This window comes from Mirounga angustirostris, unplaced genomic scaffold, assembly GCF_029215605.1.
Source record: "Mirounga angustirostris isolate CCGP_5_RB_7025 unplaced genomic scaffold, mMirAng1.0.hap1 SCAF_14, whole genome shotgun sequence".
NCBI lineage: Eukaryota > Metazoa > Chordata > Mammalia > Carnivora > Phocidae > Mirounga > Mirounga angustirostris.
Window position 1 is genome coordinate 404505 of NW_026991722.1, and position 20242 is coordinate 424746.

General features: G+C 50.0%; 1 protein-coding gene across 4 annotated transcripts in view; it reads left to right on the forward strand.

The window, feature by feature from the left end:
- SLC66A2 (solute carrier family 66 member 2) overlaps window positions 1–19974 on the forward strand; it is a 55390-nt gene extending 35416 nt beyond the window's left edge. For 3 of the 4 annotated variants that reach the window (XM_045886515.2, XM_064578765.1, XM_054510251.2), the window contains 2 exons: window positions 8688–8904; window positions 18145–19974. In XM_045886515.2, coding sequence (XP_045742471.1) covers window positions 8688–8904; window positions 18145–18352 — 425 coding nt within the window. In that variant the 3' untranslated portion in view covers window positions 18353–19974. Of the gene's footprint in view, window positions 1–8687; window positions 8905–9004; window positions 9076–18144 lie in introns of all 4 variants that reach the window. The other variant, XM_054510253.2, reaches the window with a different exon arrangement.
- Window positions 19975–20242: the final 268 nt, after the last annotated feature.

Consider the following 20242-nt stretch of genomic DNA (forward strand, 5'->3'; position numbering starts at 1 on the left):
TTCGGCGCAAACGGAATCGTACAGTGTGTCCTCTGTTTCGTCTGCTTCTTCCACGCAGCAGAATCGTTTTGACGTGTCCGAGTTGTAGCATGAATCAGTGGTCCGTTCCGTGTTGGTGTGGGGTGGTATTGCATCACACAGCTGTACCACAGTTTTTGCTTGTTTGCTGGTGGATGGACATTCGGGTACAGATAAAGCTGCTCTGAACGTTTGTGTGCAGGTCTTCATAAGAACGTATGCTTTCTTTTCCCGAGTGTATACGTAGGAGTGGACTGCCTGGATCCGATGGTAAGTGTGTTCGACTTCCTCAGCGTCCGCTGTCTCTCCGAGTGCCGTTCCACAGCGCATCCCCCGGCCGCGTGCGGGTTCCTGGTTCCGCACCCTCCTCCACACCGTGTCTGACATTTCTTTGTTTGTAGTCATTTGAGGTATGTGGTGTTCATCTCACTAGTGATGATGTTGAGCACCTTCTCCTGTGCCCATCTGTCCCCTGTGTATCTTCATTGGTGCAGTGTCCAAATCTGGCAGTTTGAACATTTTTCTTACTGAGTTTTGAGGGTTTGTTTTTTAACATTTTGGATATAGGTTGTATATCAGGTGTGTGATTGGCAATATTTTCTCCCTGTTTGTGGTTTGTCTTTTTATTCCCTTAAAATTATCTTTTGACAAGCAGAGTTTTTAATTTTTATGAAGTCCACTTTATCGATTTGTTCTTTTATGTGTTATGCTTTTGATGTCATATCAGAAATCTTCGTATAACTGTAGTTTTTATGTTTTATGTTTAGATCTGTGATCCATTTTGAGTTGCTTTTTGTTGATGATGTGAGGTATGGATACAACTTTGTTTTTGCATAGGGTTGTCCAAAGGTTGTCTTTTCTCCACTAAATTGCCTTTGTGTGCTTATCAAAGATCAGCGTCTGGCAGGGGTGGGGGACGGACTCTGTTCTCTTGCCTTGATTTCTCCATCCCTGGGCTAGCCCCACACTGTCATGGTGACTGTAGCTTGGTAATAAGTCTTGGAATCAGGTTGTGTCAGTCTTCCTACTTTGTTCTAGATTCTGTGCATTTCTATATGAATTTTAGAATCAGCCTGTCAGTTTCTACAAAAAAACATGCTAGGATTTTGATTGGGATCATCTTGAATCTTAGATTGATTTGGGGAAAATCGACATCTTCGTAATTACTCAGAAAGTGTTCACACAGCAGGCTTGTAACTGTGGTGCTCAGAAAGCCCCACTTGCAAAGTTGGCCCCAGGCTGGCATCTGGGATTTTTAGGAGACTTGCCTCCTTCCTGTAATGGGGAAAGTGGCTCTCTGTACCTAGACTGTGGGTATGACGTGGTAGGTGCTGGACACCTGCTTCCTTTCTGGAAGTTTGGAATTTTGATATGTGCCAGGCAGAGTGTCTGCGTGACCTGGTCCCAATAAAAACTCTGGGCTTTGAGTCTCTAATGAGCTTCCTTGGTTGAGAACATGTCACATGTTGTCAGTAATTTGTTGCTGGAGGAATTAAGTCCTTCTAGAAAAATCATCAGACCCGGGGGTGGTCTGGGAACTCCTACACAAACCGTCGAGACTTCAGGCACATGAGCACCATGTGTGTCTTCCTCAGTTTCCCTGTGTGCTGGTCTTGCACGTTGTCAGATTTATCCCTAAGTGTTTCCTACTCTGTGATGGTATCCTACATGGTATTGCCTTTTGATTTCACTTTCTGATTGGTCATCGCTAGTATGTAAAAATGCAACTGATTTTTGTATATTGATCTTACAGTCTGCAACCTTGCTGAACTAATGGGTTTTAGTGGATTCCTTCAGTATTTTATAAATACGATCGTGATCCGTGTCACCTGCAGACAGAGATAGCTCTCCTTCTTCCTTCCCAGACAGGATGTCTTTCATTCTTTTCTCTTGCTTAGTTGCCATGATGAACGTCTGGTGTGGTGTTGAGCCGAAGGCGGCTAGCACACTTGCCGTGTCCCTGAGCCCAGGGAAGAGCATTGAGTGCATCACCATGAGCATGGTGTTAGCCGCAGGGTTTTTTGTTATCTTTTTTCCTCAGGTTGGGGAAGTTGCCTTTTATTCTTCAGCTGTTAATCAGGACTGCATGTTGAATTTTGTCAATGCTTTTTCTTCATCTGTTGAGATGACCATATGTTTTTCTTTTTTAGTTTAATATGATAGAGTGCATTACATTGATCGATTTATGGACGTTAACACAGCGTTGCGCTCCTGGGATAAACCCTGCTTGGCTATGATGTACTCACCCGTTTATATGTTGTGGGATTTTATTTGCTGCAGCGTGTTCGGAGTTTTTACATCTGTGTTCATGCGTGCTGTAGGTCTGTAGTTTGCTTGTAATGCCTTTATTTGGTTTTGGTGTCAGAGTAATGCTGGCTTCATGGAGTGAGTTGGGAATTACTCCATATTTTTCAATGTACTAGATGAGTTTGGGGGGAATTGTTATTTCTTCCTCGAATATTTGTTAGTGTTCCCCAGTGAAGCTGTCTGTTCCTGGAGTTATCTTTGTGGGAAGTTTTTAATTCACATTCACCTTCTTGATGGATATATGCTTATTTGTTTTATCTATTTCATCTTGAGTCATTTACAGCTTCTCTTTTTTCCTAATCATTCTGGCTAGAGATGGTTGATCTAGCTTTGGTTTCATTGATTTTCTCTTTTTTTCTGTTTTCTGTATATTGGTTTCTGTTATCCTTCTTACTTCCTTTTATCTATTTACTTGGGGTTTAAAGATTGATTGATTTTTTTTTTAGAAAGAGCGTGAGTGGGAGGGACAGAGGGAGAGAGAATCTCAAGCAGAGTCCCTGCTGAGTGCAGAGCCTGACGCGGGGCTTGATCGCAGGACCCTGGGATCACGACCCGAGCCGAAACCAAGAGTCGGACGCTCCCCTGCCTGAGCCGTCCCAGTGTCCCTTTACTGTGCGTTTAACTTGTTCTTCCCCTCACGCCCGGCACGCTTGCTTCTAGCGCAGACGTCGCGGGGTAGGCTGCAAGTCTTCCCACAGTGGTGCATTTGGCTTGTATGTTGCTTTTTTGTTTCATTCGGTTCAAAATACTTTCTAATTTCTTTGCTAATTTTAATTTTTCTTTTTCTGTATCCATTCATGGGCATTTGCTGTGGGGTTTACAGTGGTCGTCTTTCCCCTCGTCCGCCCTCAGGGGACGTCCGGCCACCTGTGTGTGCCAGGGGTGGGTCCGCTCACCCCTCCTGTCTCAGCGATTGATCGATCGTTTGGCACATGCAGCTTTGCATATGCTGAACGCCTACTGTTTTGTTCTTATTTTGGTCTGACAGTCACTTATTAAAGAGATTTAAATTATAAGAAAAAAATCGTATACATTTTCCCACTTAGTTACCATATCTTAGCCAAAGATGTTAGATCCGTATTTCCATCTGGTTCCTGAAGGACTTCCTTTAACATTTCTGGCAGCACGAGTCTCTGGTGATGGATTTTTTAAGCTTTGAAATGTAAAAAAAGTCTTTATCACCCACCTTCATGTTGGAAGATACTTTCACGAGGTGTAAATTCTAAGCTGACAGGTTTTCTTCCGGTCCGTTCGAGATACTGCTCCCATGCTGCCTGGGCTGCCCTTGGTGAGCAGCCTGACGTCACTGCTCTTTGTTCCTCTGCACATAATCTCTCTTTTTTTCTTGCCGCCTTTCTCATTTTCTTTTTTTTTTTTTTAAGATTTTATTTATTTATTTGACAGAGAGAGACACAGCGAGAGAGGTAACACGAGCAGGGGAAGTGGGAGAAGGAGAAGCAGGCTCCCCGGCTGAGCAGGGAGCCTGATGCGGGGTCGATCCCAGGACCCTGGGATCACGACCTGAGCTGAAGGCAGACGCTTAATGACTGAGCCACCCAGGCGCTCCTCATTTTCTTTTTATTACTAGTTTTGAGAAGTGTGATTATGATGTGCCCTGATGTGGTTTTCTTCATGTTTCTTGTGCTTGGGGTCCATTGTGCTTCTTACATTTATGACTTAAAGTTTTTGTAAAACTTCGGAAAATTTTGGCCCTTCTTTTCTTCAACAATCTTGGCCCTTTTTTTCTGCCCTCCCCCACCCCAAAATTCAGGGACTCCAAACCACACATATATGCCCTTTGAAGTTGTCCCACAGCTTACTAATGCTCTGTTGATTAAAAAAATTCTCTTTTCTACCGTATCTTGCAGCTTCTCTTCCTCTGTCTTCAGGTTTCCTAGTCTTTTCTTCTTTGTCTAATCTGATGTTAATCCCATCCATATATATTTCATCTCAGGTGTTGTAATTTTTATCCCCAGATGGGTTTTTTTTGGCAGGGGGGTAGGTCTTTTTTTTTTTTATAAAGATTTTATTTATTTATTTGACAGAAAGAGACACAGCGAGAGAGGGAACACAAGCAGGGGGAGTGGGAGAGGGAGAAGCAGGCTTCCTACAGAGCAGGGAACCCGATGCGGGGCTTGATCCCAGGACCCCGGGATCATGACCTGAGCCAGAGGCAGATGCCCAACGACTGAGCCACCCAGGCGCCCCTTACTTTTTTTTTTTTTTTTTAACATTTAAGATCTACTCTCTTTACACCTTTCTTTTTTTTTTTTTTTTAAAGTAAACTCTGTACCCAAAGTGGGGCCTGAACTCACAAGCCCAAGATCAAGAGCCGCACGCTCCATGAACTGAGCCAGCCAGGTGCCCCAGCCACTTCCAAGTGTATAACATAGCACTGTTAATTATAGTTCCCATTCTGTACATTAGATCCCAGAACTTATTCATCATACGGCTGGAAGTTGGTGCCCGACACCTCCCCCACCCCCAGTCCTGGCAACCACCATTCTACTCTTGTTTCTGTAAGTTTGTCATTTTGGATTCCACATAGAAGTGAGAACATACAGTACTTGTCCTTCTCTGACTGATTTTACTTAGCATAACGTCCTCAAGATCCATCTGTATTGGCATAAAAGGCACGATTTCTGTCCCCACCCCCCTTTTTAATGGCTGAACATTGTGTTATATACAGCAAGTTTTCTTTATCCATCCGTCTCTCGATGGTCACTTAGGCTGTTTCCATGTCTTGGCTATTGTGAGTAATGCTGCAGTGAGCATGGGGTGCAGATACCACTTCAAGATAGTGATTTCATTTCCTTCGGCTATATTCTAGAAGTGGAATTGCTAGATCATGTGGTAGCTCTATTTTTAATTTTTTGAGGAACCTCCATGCTGTTTTCCATAATGGCTGCACCCGTTTGCATTCCCACCAACAGCACTCAAGGTTCTCTTTCTCCACGTCCTCGTCAACACTTGCTGTTTCTTGTCCTCTTGAGTTTAGCCATTCTGACAGGTGTGAGGTGACATCTCATCGTGGTTTTGATCTGCATTTCCCTGATGATGATGAGTGATGTTGAGCATCTTCTCATGTGTCTGTTGGCCGTTTGTATGTCTGCTTTGGAAAAAGACCTAATCTAGTCCTGTGACCATTTTTTAATTCGATTGGCTTTTTTTGCCTTTGAGTTGTATGAATTTCATATATATTTTGGATATAAACCTGTAGTAAGAGTGACAGTTTGCAAATGTTTTCTCCCACTCCGTAAGTCTCCTTTTCATTTTGCTGGTTGTTTTTGCTGTGCAGATGCCTTTCAGTTTGATGTAATTCCAATCATTTATTTTTGCTTTGGTTGCTTGCACTTTTGGTGTCATATCCAAAAAATTGTTGCCAAGACCAATAATGTCAAAGAGCTTTTTTTCCCTAGGAACACAGAAGTTTAAAATTTTGATGTCATCCAATTTATCTATTTTTCCTTTTGTTGCCTTGCTTTTGTTGTCACACCTAAGAAACCATTGACAAATCCAACATCCTGAAGCTTTTTCCCTCTATATTTTCTCCTAAGAGTTTTATCTCTCATGTTTAGGTCTTTGATCCATTTTGAATTAATTTTTGTATATGCTAAGGTAAGGGTTTAGCCTCAGTCTTTTCTCAGAAACTTTTGGTAAGGGTTTTCTTTTAGTCATTTGTTAATTGACTTGCTCCTTGAGAACCTAAAATAGAAAGGCTTCCGACAGATTGACCTTGGGCCTTGTTTCCTAAGGCCCCCTGGACCCTCACCTGGTATCCTCAGCTCATCCCCGTCCTGGCCCAAGTTCTCAGCTCTGACCATGTTCTCTCCCCTCCTCAGGCACAAAGGCAGGAACTTCAGCCAGGTCTGAGATTCGTTCCCTCGCTGTATCCTTTCATGATTACATGTTCTCTGTAAGGAATACCTCAGTGTTTGCCCCCAGCTCTGTGTGCCGGGCTCCCCTGCACATTCAGGCACCACCATGTTGCAGCTGGGGTTTGTTCATGAAGCACAGCTGGCTCATACCCTGCCCTGCTGTGGGAAGTGTTGTCATGCCTGCAGAATGTGTTCATCCCTCCTCTGGCCCTCCTGCCTGCATTCCCCCTTTCTGGCTCAGACTTTGGGCTGTGTTCTCATATGGAGTGAGGGAGTGGAGCTAGAAGGGAGGGCCCAGGGCTGGGAGGACAGGCACATGTGTGCAGGTTGAATATTCCCCTTAGGGTACTTCCCGGCCCCTGGATGGCCAGCCCCCCCACCCCACACCGTTGCCCATGCCTGCAGCCCTGGCGGGGTGCCCTGGCTCCAGACCCTGCCAGTCTAAGGGCCAGGCCAGTCTTGGGGCATATCATGCCCCCTCATGTTCTCTCTGTATTTGTCCCCATTTTCCTGACCTTCCCTGAAGCCACTTCTGTCCCCAGGACCTCCCTTGTTTATCTGCCAAAGCCCAGGAACTTCATATAGTTTGCTGATTCGTGAGTGCTTAGAGTTTGGTTTCCACAGGACACATCTGTCGAGCAAACGATAACGTTCCATCAACAAAGTGTGTAGTGATGATAAGTACATACCTTTATTGGGCCCTTATTATGGGCTGGGCACTTTATAGGGTTCATAAGATTAACTCGTGTAACTATTACAACAACCGTAGGAGGTAGGTTATGTTATTCCTCTTTTATATCCAAAGAAATGGAGACACGTGGTTAACTAATGCAGTTGTGGAGGGAAGGAGTGAGGATTCTACCCAGAAAAGAGATTTCAGAGGCTCCAGTACAATCCCTGCACTGTATCATAGTGGATTTAATGATTTTAGCATCTCTACATTGAATCCGTATCTGTATCAAGGTTCCCTCACAAGTGCCTTTGTCAAGAGCATATGGAGCCCCACAGCCCATATCTATCTTCTGCATATTGACCTTGACCTCCTCACTCAGTTCACCTTCTCTCCTCATGCTGACCTTGACCTCCTCACTCAGTTCACATTCTCTCCTCACACTGACCTTGACTTTCTTTCTTTTCTTTTTTTTTTAAAGATTTTATTTATTTATTTGTCAGAAAGAGACAGCGAGAGAGGGAACACAATAGGGGGAGTGGGAGAGGGAGAAGCAGGCTTCCCGCCGAGCAGGGAGCCCAATGCGGGGCTTGATCCCAGGACCCTGGGATTGTGACCTGAGCCGAAGGCAGACACTTAACGACTGAGCCACCCAGGCGCCCCCCAACCTTGACTTTCTAACTCAGTTTTCATCTCTCCTCATGCTGACCCTCACCTCAGTTCACATCCTCTCTCCTCATGCTGACCTTGACCTCCTCACTCAGTTCACTTTCTCTCCTCATGCTGACCTTGACCTCCTCACTCAGTTCACCTTCTCTCCTCATGCTGACCTTGACCTCCTCACTCAGTTCACCTTCTCTCCTCATGCTGACCTTGACCTCCTCACTCAGTTCACCTTCTCTCCTCATGCTGACCTTGACCTCCTCACTCAGTTCACATTCTCTCCTCACACTGACCTTGACTTTCTTTCTTTTCTTTTTTTTTTTAAAGATTTTATTTATTTATTTGTCAGAAAGAGACAGCGAGAGAGGGAACACAATAGGGGGAGTGGGAGAGGGAGAAGCAGGCTTTCCGCTGAGCAGGGAGCCCGATGCGGGGCTTGATCCCAGGACCCTGGGATCGTGACCTGAGCCGAAGGCAGACACTTAACGACTGAGCCACCCAGGCGCCCCCCAACCTTGACTTTCTAACTCAGTTTTCATCTCTCCTCATGCTGACCCTCACCTCAGTTCACATCCTCTCTCCTCATGCTGACCTTGACCTCCTCACTCAGTTCACTTTCTCTCCTCATGCTGACCTTGACCTCCTCACTCAGTTCACCTTCTCTCCTCATTCTGACCTTGACCTCCTCACTCAGTTCACCTTCTCTCCTCATGCTGACCTTGACCTCCTCACTCAGTTCACCTTCTCTCCTCATGCTGACCTTGACCTCCTCACTCAGTTCACCTTCTCTCCTCACGCTGACCTTGACTTTCTTTCTTTCTTTTTTTTTTTTTTAAAGATTTTATTTATTTATTTGTCAGAAAGAGACAGCGAGAGAGGGACCACAAGCAGGGGGAGTGGGAGAGGGAGAAGCAGGCTCCCCACCGAGCAGGGAGCCCGATGTGTGGCTCGATCCCAGGACCCTGGGATCATGACCTGAGCCGAAGGCAGACACTTAACGACTGAGCCACCCAGGCGCCCCCCGACCTTGACTTTCTAACTCAGTTTTCATCTCTCCTCATGCTGACCCTCACCTCAGTTCACATCCTCTCTCCTCATGATGACCTTGACCTGTATGCCTAGTTTACATTTCTCTCTCCCTCTCGCCCTAGACTTTGACCCTCACCACTTCTGGCACTGGAGCAGCTTTGGGGACTACGTGCAGTGTGTCCTGGCCTTCACGGGCGTGGCGGGCTACGTCACATACCTGTCCATCGACTCAGTCCTGTTTGTGGAGACCCTGGGCTTCCTGGCTGTGCTGACCGAGGCCACACTGGGTATTCCCCAGCTCTACCGCAACTACCTCCACCAGTCCACTGAGGGGATGAGGTAGGCAGCACGTGTTGCTCTCCCCATACCTGTGGGTACCAGTGTGCCCACGTGTTTGGTAAAAATCAAATGTGTACAAACCTGGCTGCTGTATTTTCAGTTACATTTGCAGAACTGCCAGGGAAAGAGCAGATGTGTTGATGCATGAGCAGATGTGTTAGCATGGAACAGGTAAGGGGATGCTGAGACCGTCTTGTGAAGCAGATACACGGTACGGGGTCTTTCAGGACGAACCTGAAGCATCGTAGTGGGAGGGATGTGCCGAGCATAGGAGAGGGGATAAGAAGGGAGAAGGCTCTGCCCACAGAGCGTAGACGTGTGCAGAGGTGGCCCTGGCGAGCAGTGGTAGAGGCTATGTCATGGGATTACCTCTGGGTGGTAGCTGTGTGTCACAGCAGAGCTAATGTGCTGTTGCCATCCATGTCTTCAGATGTCCTCCAAGTCACAGGAGGCCAGTATGGAACGGGTCTCAAAGGCCTTGGGTGGAGCCCTCCACGTCCTGTCCTGGCCCCGTGACAGTCACCTGTGGCATTGGAACAGGGTGTCCACTGGAATTCCAGGGGTCCCCTTGGGTGGGATTGCTCAAAATCTTTGTCATTCCTGCCAGGTGTTCCTCTAGCACTTGCTTGCTTCCTGTGATGGGGAGCTTCCTCCCCACGTGTGAGTACACCTGCGCAGGGCTCTGTTAAAGGCTCCATGGTAGTAGCTGAACCTCTCATGCCTTCTTCCCTGAGATCCATGCAGACCCTCAGCCCCTCCCAGGATGGTCCTGTGTGTGTGAAGGCAGCATCATGACCCCACCTCCCTGGGGGCCTCTTCTCTGTGCTGATCCCCCTCAGGTCCACTGGCCGTCCCTCCTGTGATACGGCTTATAGCCCCTTCCTTACCCAATTCTCCCTGGATGGGTCTATTCAAGTGAAGCATGACAGAAGAAGACTAGTGTGCACCTTCAGATCTGAATGTGCTGTGGGGGGCCTGTCCAGTGGCTGGGGCAGGGTATCCCCTCCTTGGGGACCCTTGGCACCTGCAGACTCACTGAGGCTAACCACATGATTTGTGGCCACAGCATGCTCACAGTGGGCTCACATTGCTCTGGTACCTGCTGCTTCCAAGCCCACCTGTGTGTTTGGCTGCACCTGGGCTGTCACCGTTTACTGGTTAGATCCTGTAGGCAGCTCTTAGTATATCCAGCATACAGGGGAAAACCTGGCAGCTGAATCCCACATGGTCTCAATTTTCCAAGTCCAAGCTTTTGTGATGGGAAAGGACTGTCAGTGGGTCAGAGGCAGGCCAGAGTAGAGACTACTGCTGCCTATGGCTGGAGGCTATGATCCATGGACAGGAAGCTGAGTTCACAGACATCTCTAGAAGGCAGAGATTCAAGCTGCTGCTTCTTTTTTTAAAGATTTATTTATTTATTTAGAGAGAGAGTAGGAGGGGAGGGGCAGAGGGAGAAGGAGAGAGAGAATCTCAAGCAGATGCCCCACTGAGCACAGAGCCCGACACGGGGCTCAATCCCACGACTCTGAGAATATGACCTGAACCTAAATCAAGAGTTGGATGCTCAACCGACTAAGCCACCCCAGGCACCCCAAGATTCAAGCTTCTTAATGTAGGAAATGACACAACAGCTTAATCCCCCAATGCGACCAAGAGCAGGTTGCAGGGCACTCAGGAAATTACAAAAACAGTTCTATTTATGATAATATGAAAAGCATAAATACTTAGTAATTAACCAAGGAGGTAAAAGACTTATACAATGAAAACTACAAAACACTGGTGAAAGAAATTGAAGACATAAGTAAATGGGAAGACACCCCATGTTCATGGACTGAAAGACTCAGTATTGTTAAAATGTCAATACTACCCAAAGCAATCTCAGATTTAGTGGAATCCCTGTCAAAATCCTTCTGGTTTTTTTGCAGAAATAGAAAAACCAGTCCTAAAATTCATATGGAATATTGAGGGACCCCAGAAAGTCAAAACAATCTCAAGAACAATACTAGAGGACTCACACTTTCAGATTTCAAAAATAACTGCAAAGGTACAGTAATCAAGACAGTGTGTTATTGGCATAAAGACAAATAGACCACTGGAATAGAGCAGAGAGCCCAGAAATAACCCTTACATATATGGTTAAATGATTTTCAGCAAGAGTGCCAAGATCATTCAATGGAGAAAGGACAGTCTTCTCAACAAATGGTTCTGGGGAAATGGGATATCCGCATGCAAAAGAATGAAGTTAGACCCTTACCTGGCACCATATATAAAAATTAACTCAAAATGGATGAAAGACTTAAATGTGACACCTAAAACCTTAGAAGAAAACATAGGAGAAAAGCATCATGACATTGGATTTGGCAGTGATTTCTTGGATGTGACACCAAAGGCACAGGAAAAAACAAAAAGGCAAATTAGACTTTATAAAATCAAAAAGTTTTATGCATCAAAAGACTATCCACAGAGTAAAAAGGCAACCTATAGAATGGGAGAAAATATGTGCAAATCATCTATCCAATTAGGGATTAATATTAAGACTGTAGTTCGGCTCGGGTCATGATCCCAGGGTCCTGGGATCGAACCCCGCATCAGGCTCCCTGCTCGGCGGGGAGCCTGCCTCTCTCTCTGCCTTTGCCCCTGCTCATGCTCTCTCTCTGTGTCAAATAAATAAATAAATTAAAAAAAAAAAAAAGACTATAGAAAGGGCTTCTAAAACTCAATGACAAAAAAACAAACAACCCAATTAAAAATGAACAAAAGACTGGAAAAATATTTTTCCAAGGCAGATGTATAAGTGGCCAATAAGCACAAGAAAAGATGCTCGGCTTCCCTAATCATCAGGGAAATGCAAATCAAACTACACTGAGGTCCCACCTCATACTGAGTAGGACGGCTGCTCTCAGAAAAAGAAAACCAGCAAGTGTTGGCGAGGGTGTGGAGAAAGAGGCACCTTCACACACTGTTGGTGGGAGTGCACACCGGTGCAGGCCCTGTGGAAAACAGTATGGAGGTTCCTTAAAAAATAAAAAATAGAATCACCATATGATCCAGCAGTTCTACTTATGGGTATCTGCCTGGAAGGGTTGAAAGCAGGGTCCTGAGATACTTGTATGCACACATTCTAGCTGCACTATTCACAACAGCTAAAATGTGGGAGCAACTCAAGTGTCCATTGATGGATGAATGGATCAGCAAAATTTGATATATAAATTGCAATATAATGATTTATAAGAAACATCTATGTGGTAATTCAGATGATCTCTTCAGAGAGCTTCAGGTGGTGAAGACGTGCAGATTTGGGGAGATGGGTGCACCTGGAGAAGGCATGGGAGCTAGAGGGGTTCCATTACCCATCTCAAGTATACAGTTGGAGGGATTTTAGTCTATCCACAGAGTTGTGCAACCACCACCACTGTCTAATGTTAGAACATTTTCATCACCCCAAAAAGGAACCTTGTACCTGCTGGTAATCACTCCTCATTCGCTCCCGACCTCCTTCACCTCCTGCCCTCGGCAGCCGCTGATCTGCTGTCTCTAAGGACACTTCACATAAATGGAGTCATGTAAAACCTGACAGCATTCCCAGGCTCCTCCATGTACAACATATCCGTGCTCCACTCCTGAGGCTGGACCATAATATTTCACTGTATGGATATACCAAATTTGTTCTTCAGTCAGTGGACATTTGGGTTGTTCAACATCTTTTTGGCTATTACAAATAATGCTGCTTTGAAATTCATGTACAAGTTTCTTTGTGGACATTTGTTTTCATTTCTCTTGGAATAGACCGGCAGTGGAATTGTTGAGTCAGATGGTAGATCTGTGTTTAATTATTTGAGGAGCTGCCATGCTGTGTCTACAGTGGCGTGTGAGGGTTCTGATCCTTACGCATCTTCACCAACACTTGTTACTATGTGGCCTTTTGATTCTAGCCATCCTAGTGGGTGTCACCTGGGATCTCAGTGTGGTTTTGATTTGCATTTCCCTGATGACTAATGATGTTGAGCATCTTGTCATGTGCTTTTTGGCCATCTGTGTATCTTCTTTGGCCAGTCCTCTGCCCATTTTTAAATGTGGTTGTTTGTCTTTTTATTACTGAGTTATAGAGTTCCTTATATGCAGTGGATACTAGAACCTTATCAGGCATATGATTTTCAGTTTTTTTCTCCCATCTGGTGGGTTGTCTTTTCACTTTCGTTTTCAGCACAAAAGATTTTAAATTTGCTGAAGTCTAATGTATTTGTGGGTGGGTGGGTGGGTGTTGCTTATGCTTTTGTTGTCATACCCAAGAAACCACTGTCTAACCCAAGGTCACAAAAACCTACTCCTTTGGGATGTGTTTTGGATGGATTTGGAATTACAGGAGAGCTTTTGAAAGGTGGAAAGGGGAAGGTCTGGGTCTAGGCTGGGGGGTGGGAGTGAGGGGAGGGCTGGGGAGGCCATAGGAGTTGGCATGCCTGAGTTGGGCTCTGGAAGAAGCTGGGCAGGCAAGGAAGTCTAGCCATCACCTCTTGGGCACCAACTGGGAAGAGGCTTTCTGGACTGCTGGACAGGGCAAGGATGAGGTGAGAGGAATTTTAGGAATAGTTTGGGAGGAAAAATGCAGGAGCCAAGAATGAGGTAATAGGAGCCTGGATTAAAATAGTAGAAGGGGGCGGGGGCGGTCAGGTGCAGGAGGCAGCAGCTGGAGTTGGTGATGGGCAGAGGAATCCAGCTCCTAGGCTACCAGCCTGAGCAGGAAGGACGCGGCCTGGGGCCTGGGAAGTGACAGTCTGGGCTTCCTGCATTGTTGGAGCTCTGGGCTGGTTGAGTTTCCTCCATCCAAGGAAGGGGGTCTCCAGGACATACATCCCTGGCACGTTGTAGGGTGATAGCCCAACTTCTGGGGTTCGTCCCTTCCTCCCATAGTTGTTGTGGGTGATGGGAATTCACAGCTCATTGAAGGTCCTGGGAGGCGTGGGGTCAGGGCATCTCAGGGTCTTGGGGTGACAGTGTGAGCTTCTCCATCCAGAGCCCTTGTTCCCTGCACAAGGGTGTTCCTTCCTGATGAGCAGACCACTCAGGGCGGTGCTTGTCCAAATACCTGAATAGTATTTGACCTGACTGGTGCCCCTGCCCCACCCTGAGCCCCCCACTGAGGCGGCTGGTGTGGGGCCTCAATAAGGCTGTCGCATTCCTGACCCCGAGCCATGCTGGCCCAAGGGCCACGGCTGGGTGAGGCATCTGTGCAGCTAAGAATGGTCCTTACATCAGTCAGAGCCCCCCCCGGAACAGTGACCTCACATCTCCACTGGCGGGGGTAGAAAGTGCACCTGTGTGTTCAGGGCCCGGGGGCTCTGACGGGGCACCGGGCGGGGGTCCTGGGCCTGGCTCCAGCTGCACCTTCTGCCTGCCCCACAGGGAGCGTGCTGCGGTCCTTTGTGTGGAGTCCCGCCTCGCTTGGGGCCACCAGTGAATGGAGGGGCCAGCTCCCTGCAAGGTGGCCATCTCAAGGGGGCCGGGAGCTCCCTCACCCCAGGAGCGGCCCAGTCCTGAGGAGCCTTTCCAGGCTGGTGTCACTCTAGGCCCGGCTGCTCCCTGGGGAGCAGGTCCACTTGAGAAGGTTCCAGCCAGGCCCCCTGACGGACCCTGCTGCTTGGCCTAGAACCATCTCTGTGGCTCGTTAGGTTTTATTGTGCTTTGAGGGAGGTCTTTCCGTCTCCTACTAAAGTGTGGCTATTTCTGGGGAAGACTGTGCCTTGAGCTCTTAATTCTGGAATAAGGAACTGGACTCCTTTGCTGAGCCCTGTTGCTTCTCTCCTTGTCCTCACGGCCTTTTGCAGAAACATGGGTTGCTCTTGGAGGTTCTCCTTGAAATGCTTGCTCTGTGGGTGTGGGTTTTCCTTGGAAAAGCGCAGGGGTGTGAGCGTGGGAGCTGAGAGCAGCCCCGCCCGGGCAGGCCGGCCCCTCCTTGGTGCAGTTCAGACGGTACATCTCAGCTCTGGTCGGCCAGGTGCCTGCAGCCTCCTGGTGGGCCCAGCCCAGGCCTGCGGGACTCAGCTCTGTCCCGTGGTTGACCTGCTTCCCTCCCTCCGCTCATCGCTCCGGTGTGTCCTCACCTCCGCTGTCCCCACCAGTGCTAAGTGTGCAGTTGGCTGAGCTCCTGGTGCTCCACCTGCCGCTCCAGCCCCCTGGAGGGCCCTTCTGTCGCACACCGAGATCCCCAGCTGGTGCTCCAGACCAGGACCATCCGGACTGAGCTAGAGGCACAGCTTGGGAAGTGCAGGGTGTGGGAACCGTCCCGGCAGCAGGCACCGTTCCTCCTGCTCCTCGGCCACCTCGTCCGGGGTGGACCAGGCCAGTTGTCTACAGGGACCAGTCGGGGAACGTGGCCAGTGGCGGAACACCGACCTGAACCACCAGTCTCAGATCTTTTGCATGGGGCTACCGGAGGTTAGCCCATCTCTCCCCTTGAGTGCAGCTGAGAGCCTGGACAGAAGGCGCGGAGCAGCTCTGGGGACTCCGGCGGTCAGTGGGAGTAGGCAGGGTGGGGGAAGGAAACCCCATGAGTGACTGGCATGGGCCGCTCTGTTCTCCCTTCCATATTTGCCAGCCTGGAGTTCAGCACAGCCTGGAGCTCAGGACTTGCCCTGGGCCGGGCAGGAAGTGCTCCCAGTGGAGCCTCTGTGCTCTGAGTGTGGGAAAGGGTGAGCAAGAGCCGGGGCTGCTGGTGTTTTGGCCTTGCTCTTACCCCGGGGCCCCAGGCAGGCCCCAGTCCAGAAGCGGCGGTCTTCAAAGCTGGAGGCAGCCCTGGGGCAGCAGCGGAAGAAGATCCTGAGAGCGGAGGGGAATCCCATGGCTCTTTCCCTCTACCTTCCCACCTCATGCACCTGGAGGCAGATCAGCCATGGGAGGTGCACAGCAGGGCCACGAGACTTAAGCGCTGGCTTTCTAGCCAGAGGACATGGGAGAAGAGTGTCCTCGAGGCACAGAGTCAGGGAGATGGAGGAGTGGTCGCATCTTGGGACAGGGATCCTGTGCAGTTGTATGTGAACTCCTGGGCTCACCACCAAGCTATACATGCATGGATTTGGCCCTAACCTACATCCGAAAGGCGTTGAGAACTGAATCGTGGGGTAGACCACTGCCCACGTCCCAGACCAGCCACTGAGTGCTGCCCACAAAGCACAGACCCAGATGGCACTGCAGGGGCTTTGAAAATGGAGCTGAATTGAATTGCAGCCCACCTGCAGCTTGAACTTGACCATGCCAGTTGCCTGTTAGAACAGAAAACCTGACAATCTCCATAGGATTTAATAAGACTTGGAGTCTCATTATATAATGTTAAAAATGTCCAGGATACAAACCAAAATTACTCAGCATAGGAAGCATCAGGAACATCTCAACAGCTTTCCAAGGAGAAGACAACCAGTAGGCAACACAATCAACCAAGGGGATTGGTCGGGAATGGCTTGGGAACGGTCACTGGGAAACTGGTCCAGAGAGAAGAGCAAACACTCTTGAATGGAAAATGGGACATCTCAGCAAAGAAATGGAAGCTATAAAAAAGAACCAAACAGAACATTTTAAATTAAAAATCACAGTAAGCCAAATAAAAATGTACTTTGTGAGTTCAGTAGTGGAATGCAGATGGCCCGGGAATGAGTCTGTGAACTTGAAGACAGATCAATAAAAATAACATTCTCAACAACAGAGAAAAACCAGGGGGGAAAAATAGACTCAGGGAAAGTCCCAAAAAATCTAACATTGATGTCGTCTGAGTCTAGAGGAGAGAAGGGTGTGGAGCAGACAAAAATAGTTGAAGGAATGTCTGAAAACTTTCCAAATTTGATGTTAGATAAACTTACAGATTTGAGAAGTTCAGCAAATCCCAAACATATATCACATCACAGTCTGCTAAGAACCAAAGTCAAATGTTGAAAGCAGCCAGAAAAAGAGGATCTATGATATATAATGTGGATTTTTAAAATGCAGAATTAGTTATCAGCTCCCTCAAAACAAAAACTTTGGAATACGACGTGAGCCAATATTACAGGCCAAATATGATGTATCCGTGGGCGATTTTGGATGTAGAGTGCCTGTCTGCAGAGAAGCTGCTTGGGGCCCGGCAGGCCTTGGCCATTTTCCCAGTGACCATCCCAGAGAAGCCTCAAGCAGCCGTGTGTGTGTAAGGTCAGGAGGGCTCTCCCCTCCCCGTCTACGTTCTGTGTGGCTGGTTGGACTTCTCACTGGGCAGAGGAGGGGACGCAGAGCTATGTCCTTGGGCTGGGAGTACGGGAGACGGGGCTCCTTACCCTGGTTTTAGGAATGAAAACCAGCCTGGGGCTCAGAGGTGGTCAGAATGCCCAGGGGTGGAGGGCTGTCTCCCTCTGGGAGCTCAGTGCCTGCCTGGCCCTTGGCCTGGTGTTGGCAGCTCTGACGTGCATCCTGTCTGCTTGGGGATCTTCACCCCTCTTCCTGCCGCCTGGCAACAGCCCCCCTCTCAAACTCTGTGGTCTGGTTTAATTAGCTGTAAGAGGTTCAGGCTGCTGATGGAAATGGGTCTGATTTAAATATACTTGTGCAGGAAAACAGTGGTGCTTGTGCCCATGACTTGGGAAGCCAGGGCACTTGAAGCTGTGCGCAGAGACGTGTGTGGGGGACGTGGGCAGTGAGTGACAGTTCCCTCGTCACCCATGAGGATCCCTGCCCCCCTGCGGACTGATCCGAAACGTTTGAAGGGGGGTTGGCATCAGGGACCAGAAATGGAATCGCCCTCCAGTTATCTTTTGAGGGAGGGGGTTCTGGCCAGGCAGGGCTTCCCGAGAGCAGGGGTTCGCTCTGCTTCTGCTGGCAGCCTCTGGTTTTGTCCTCGGCACCCCTGGGTGCAGATGGGGCTCCCCGGCCAGGAGGGAAAGCTCTGGGTGAGAAGACCTCCCCTCCCGCCCAGGCTGCCCGTCTCTGCAGCCTAGTGGTGCTCTCCGGCAGCCCTCACCTTCCTGGTGGGCCCTGGGATGCCGTGTGGGGAGGGGTGGTCTTCCCTCTCCCGTCTGAGGCCATAGCGCGTCTCCTGAGGGGCACAGACAGGCCTGCAGCCAGGAGGGACGGAAAGCACTGTGTCGGCTTCCCCGCCCGGACAGCTGCAGGGCCTTCCTGTCCCTGGGGCTGTGCACGCCGTGGCCTCACAGTGAGGACGGGAGGGATGGGGGGGGACAGGTGGCGGCCCGGGTGGCCCCTGACCCCTGGCTTGTGTCTCCGCAGCATCAAGATGGTGCTCATGTGGACCAGCGGTGACACCTTCAAGACGGCCTACTTCCTGCTGAATGGCGCCCCCCTGCAGTTCTCCGTGTGTGGCCTGCTGCAGGTGCTGGTGGACCTGGCCATCCTGGGACAGGCCTATGCCTTCGCCCGGCACCCCCAGAAGCCAGCCCCCCACGTGGCGCACCCTGCCAGTGCCAAGGCCCTTTGAGGTGGCAGGGAGGACACGGACATGTGGCCTCCTGCCGTGGGCGCTGCCCGGCCGCCTGTCCTCCCTGTCTGGGGCAGGCAGGCACTGTGGCCCAACAGGGTGTCTTGGCTGTGGGTCTGGGATGGGCCGGTGGGGGCCTGAGTGCCCACGTTTGTGCTCATACCTGAGGACGAGTGCAAGTGGGCTTTATACCCGAGGGCTGGGCGGCGGCTGTTTTTCAGGTGATGGAAAAGCAAGTGTTCTCTTCCTTCCTCTCAAAAAACACCTGTCTGGAACTTGGAATATGCTCACAGACCCAGGAAAAGACAGACTTAGGGCTGCTACGGGATGGAGGGCACCAGGAATCCCCCTCCAGGTGTCAGCGTGCAGGGGCCCCCGGGGCCTGCAGCCCGGCTCTCGGCGACCCTCGCATGGGTGGGATTGGGGAGCAAGAGTGAACAATGGTACCCGGAGAACCCGTGGTCCTGGCGCACAGAGCCTGGTCTCAGAATGGCCCAAATGTGGACGCCCTGGTGACAGCATGTACGCGAGGGTGACTCAGGACAGGGCCCGGGCACAGAGGGTGTGGCTGGGGTTTTGTATGCGCCTAATGCACGTGGAAAGGAAGCTGCGAGGATGCACATTACAAGTGCTCTTGTTTATCTGGTCGGAGTTGGCCTTGTCCGGGTCACCTTCAGTGCAGCCGCCTCACAGGACTCAGGACTTGGCCCTCAGCTTGGCAGTGGCGCCCAGAGGTGTCCTGTGCCCCCCTATGCCTCATTTCTGCATTGGCCTCCTCCTGGGAGATGCTGGCGTGGACCCCACTGGCAGCGAGGGGGCAAGCCTGTGTCCATGCCGGCTGGGCCCTGGCCAGAGTGAGCTCAGGGGTGCTGGCACCAGAGTCTAGAGGTCCCCACGAGTCCTAGGGGTGTGGTGGGGGGCAGGTTGTCCCTGTGTGCTCCCAGGAAAGCCAGGGGCCTGGGACCATCCCCCGAGCATGGCTGCACTTGTGGGGCGTTCCCTCTGGATTCTGGGAATTGCATCACCTGCAGCGTACAGCTTTCAACGTCCGTCTTCCAGGACAGGGAGATGGCCTGCTGGTCAGGAGAGGGAACACGTGAGGCAGGTGTCCCCACACTCCTCTCGGGCCTGGGGTGATGTTCCAAGGTGGGGGGCTGTGGCCAGGCATGGGCATCTCTGGTCACCCTGTGTCTTCCCCCCTCTGTTTTACAGGAGCATGTCAGCCATGCCCAGCAGCCCTGGGCAAGCTCCCAGGCCCCCAGCGGCTGAGGGTTCTAGCAGCTTCTGTGTGGCTCTCCCTCTGCGGGGCGGAGGGGCAGCTCTGGGGCGGGTTCACACGGGCCGTGCCAAAGCTCTAGTGACGTCTGCTCTTCAGAGCTGTTTCCTCCTCCTGAGTTTTCCTCAAAAACTCCTGAATGTTTGGGTGAGGGTCCTGCTTAGTTTGGGCTGTAAGATGCTTTGGCAATGTTTACTTTTTAAACAGGAGGCGGGGTGTCTGTAGCAGTAAATGACTCCAGATGAAAGTGCCTCCGACTACAGCAGTGAGGCACGTGCCCAGTGTGAGGGGCATTCAGTTGTCAGGACGCTGCCTTTAACTCAATAAACTCTCGCGATCCAGTGTGGCCTCGTGAATGGGTCGGAGTGGGGGCCCAGGACACAGTGAAGCATGGGTCCCCGTCCTTCTTTCGCCGTGGGGGTCTTCAGGGAAGGGTGGGTGCCCTCTCCTTGGGGTGCAGCTCTGCCCCTGTGACACCCAGGCTGCTCTCTCAGGGCACATTCCCCCTCCCCCCCGTACAGACCTGTGCCCCCAGAAGGACCAGCGCCCCCCCCCGGGACAGACCAGCCCCCCAGGACATAACAGCCCCCCTGGATAGGACAGCCCCCAGGACA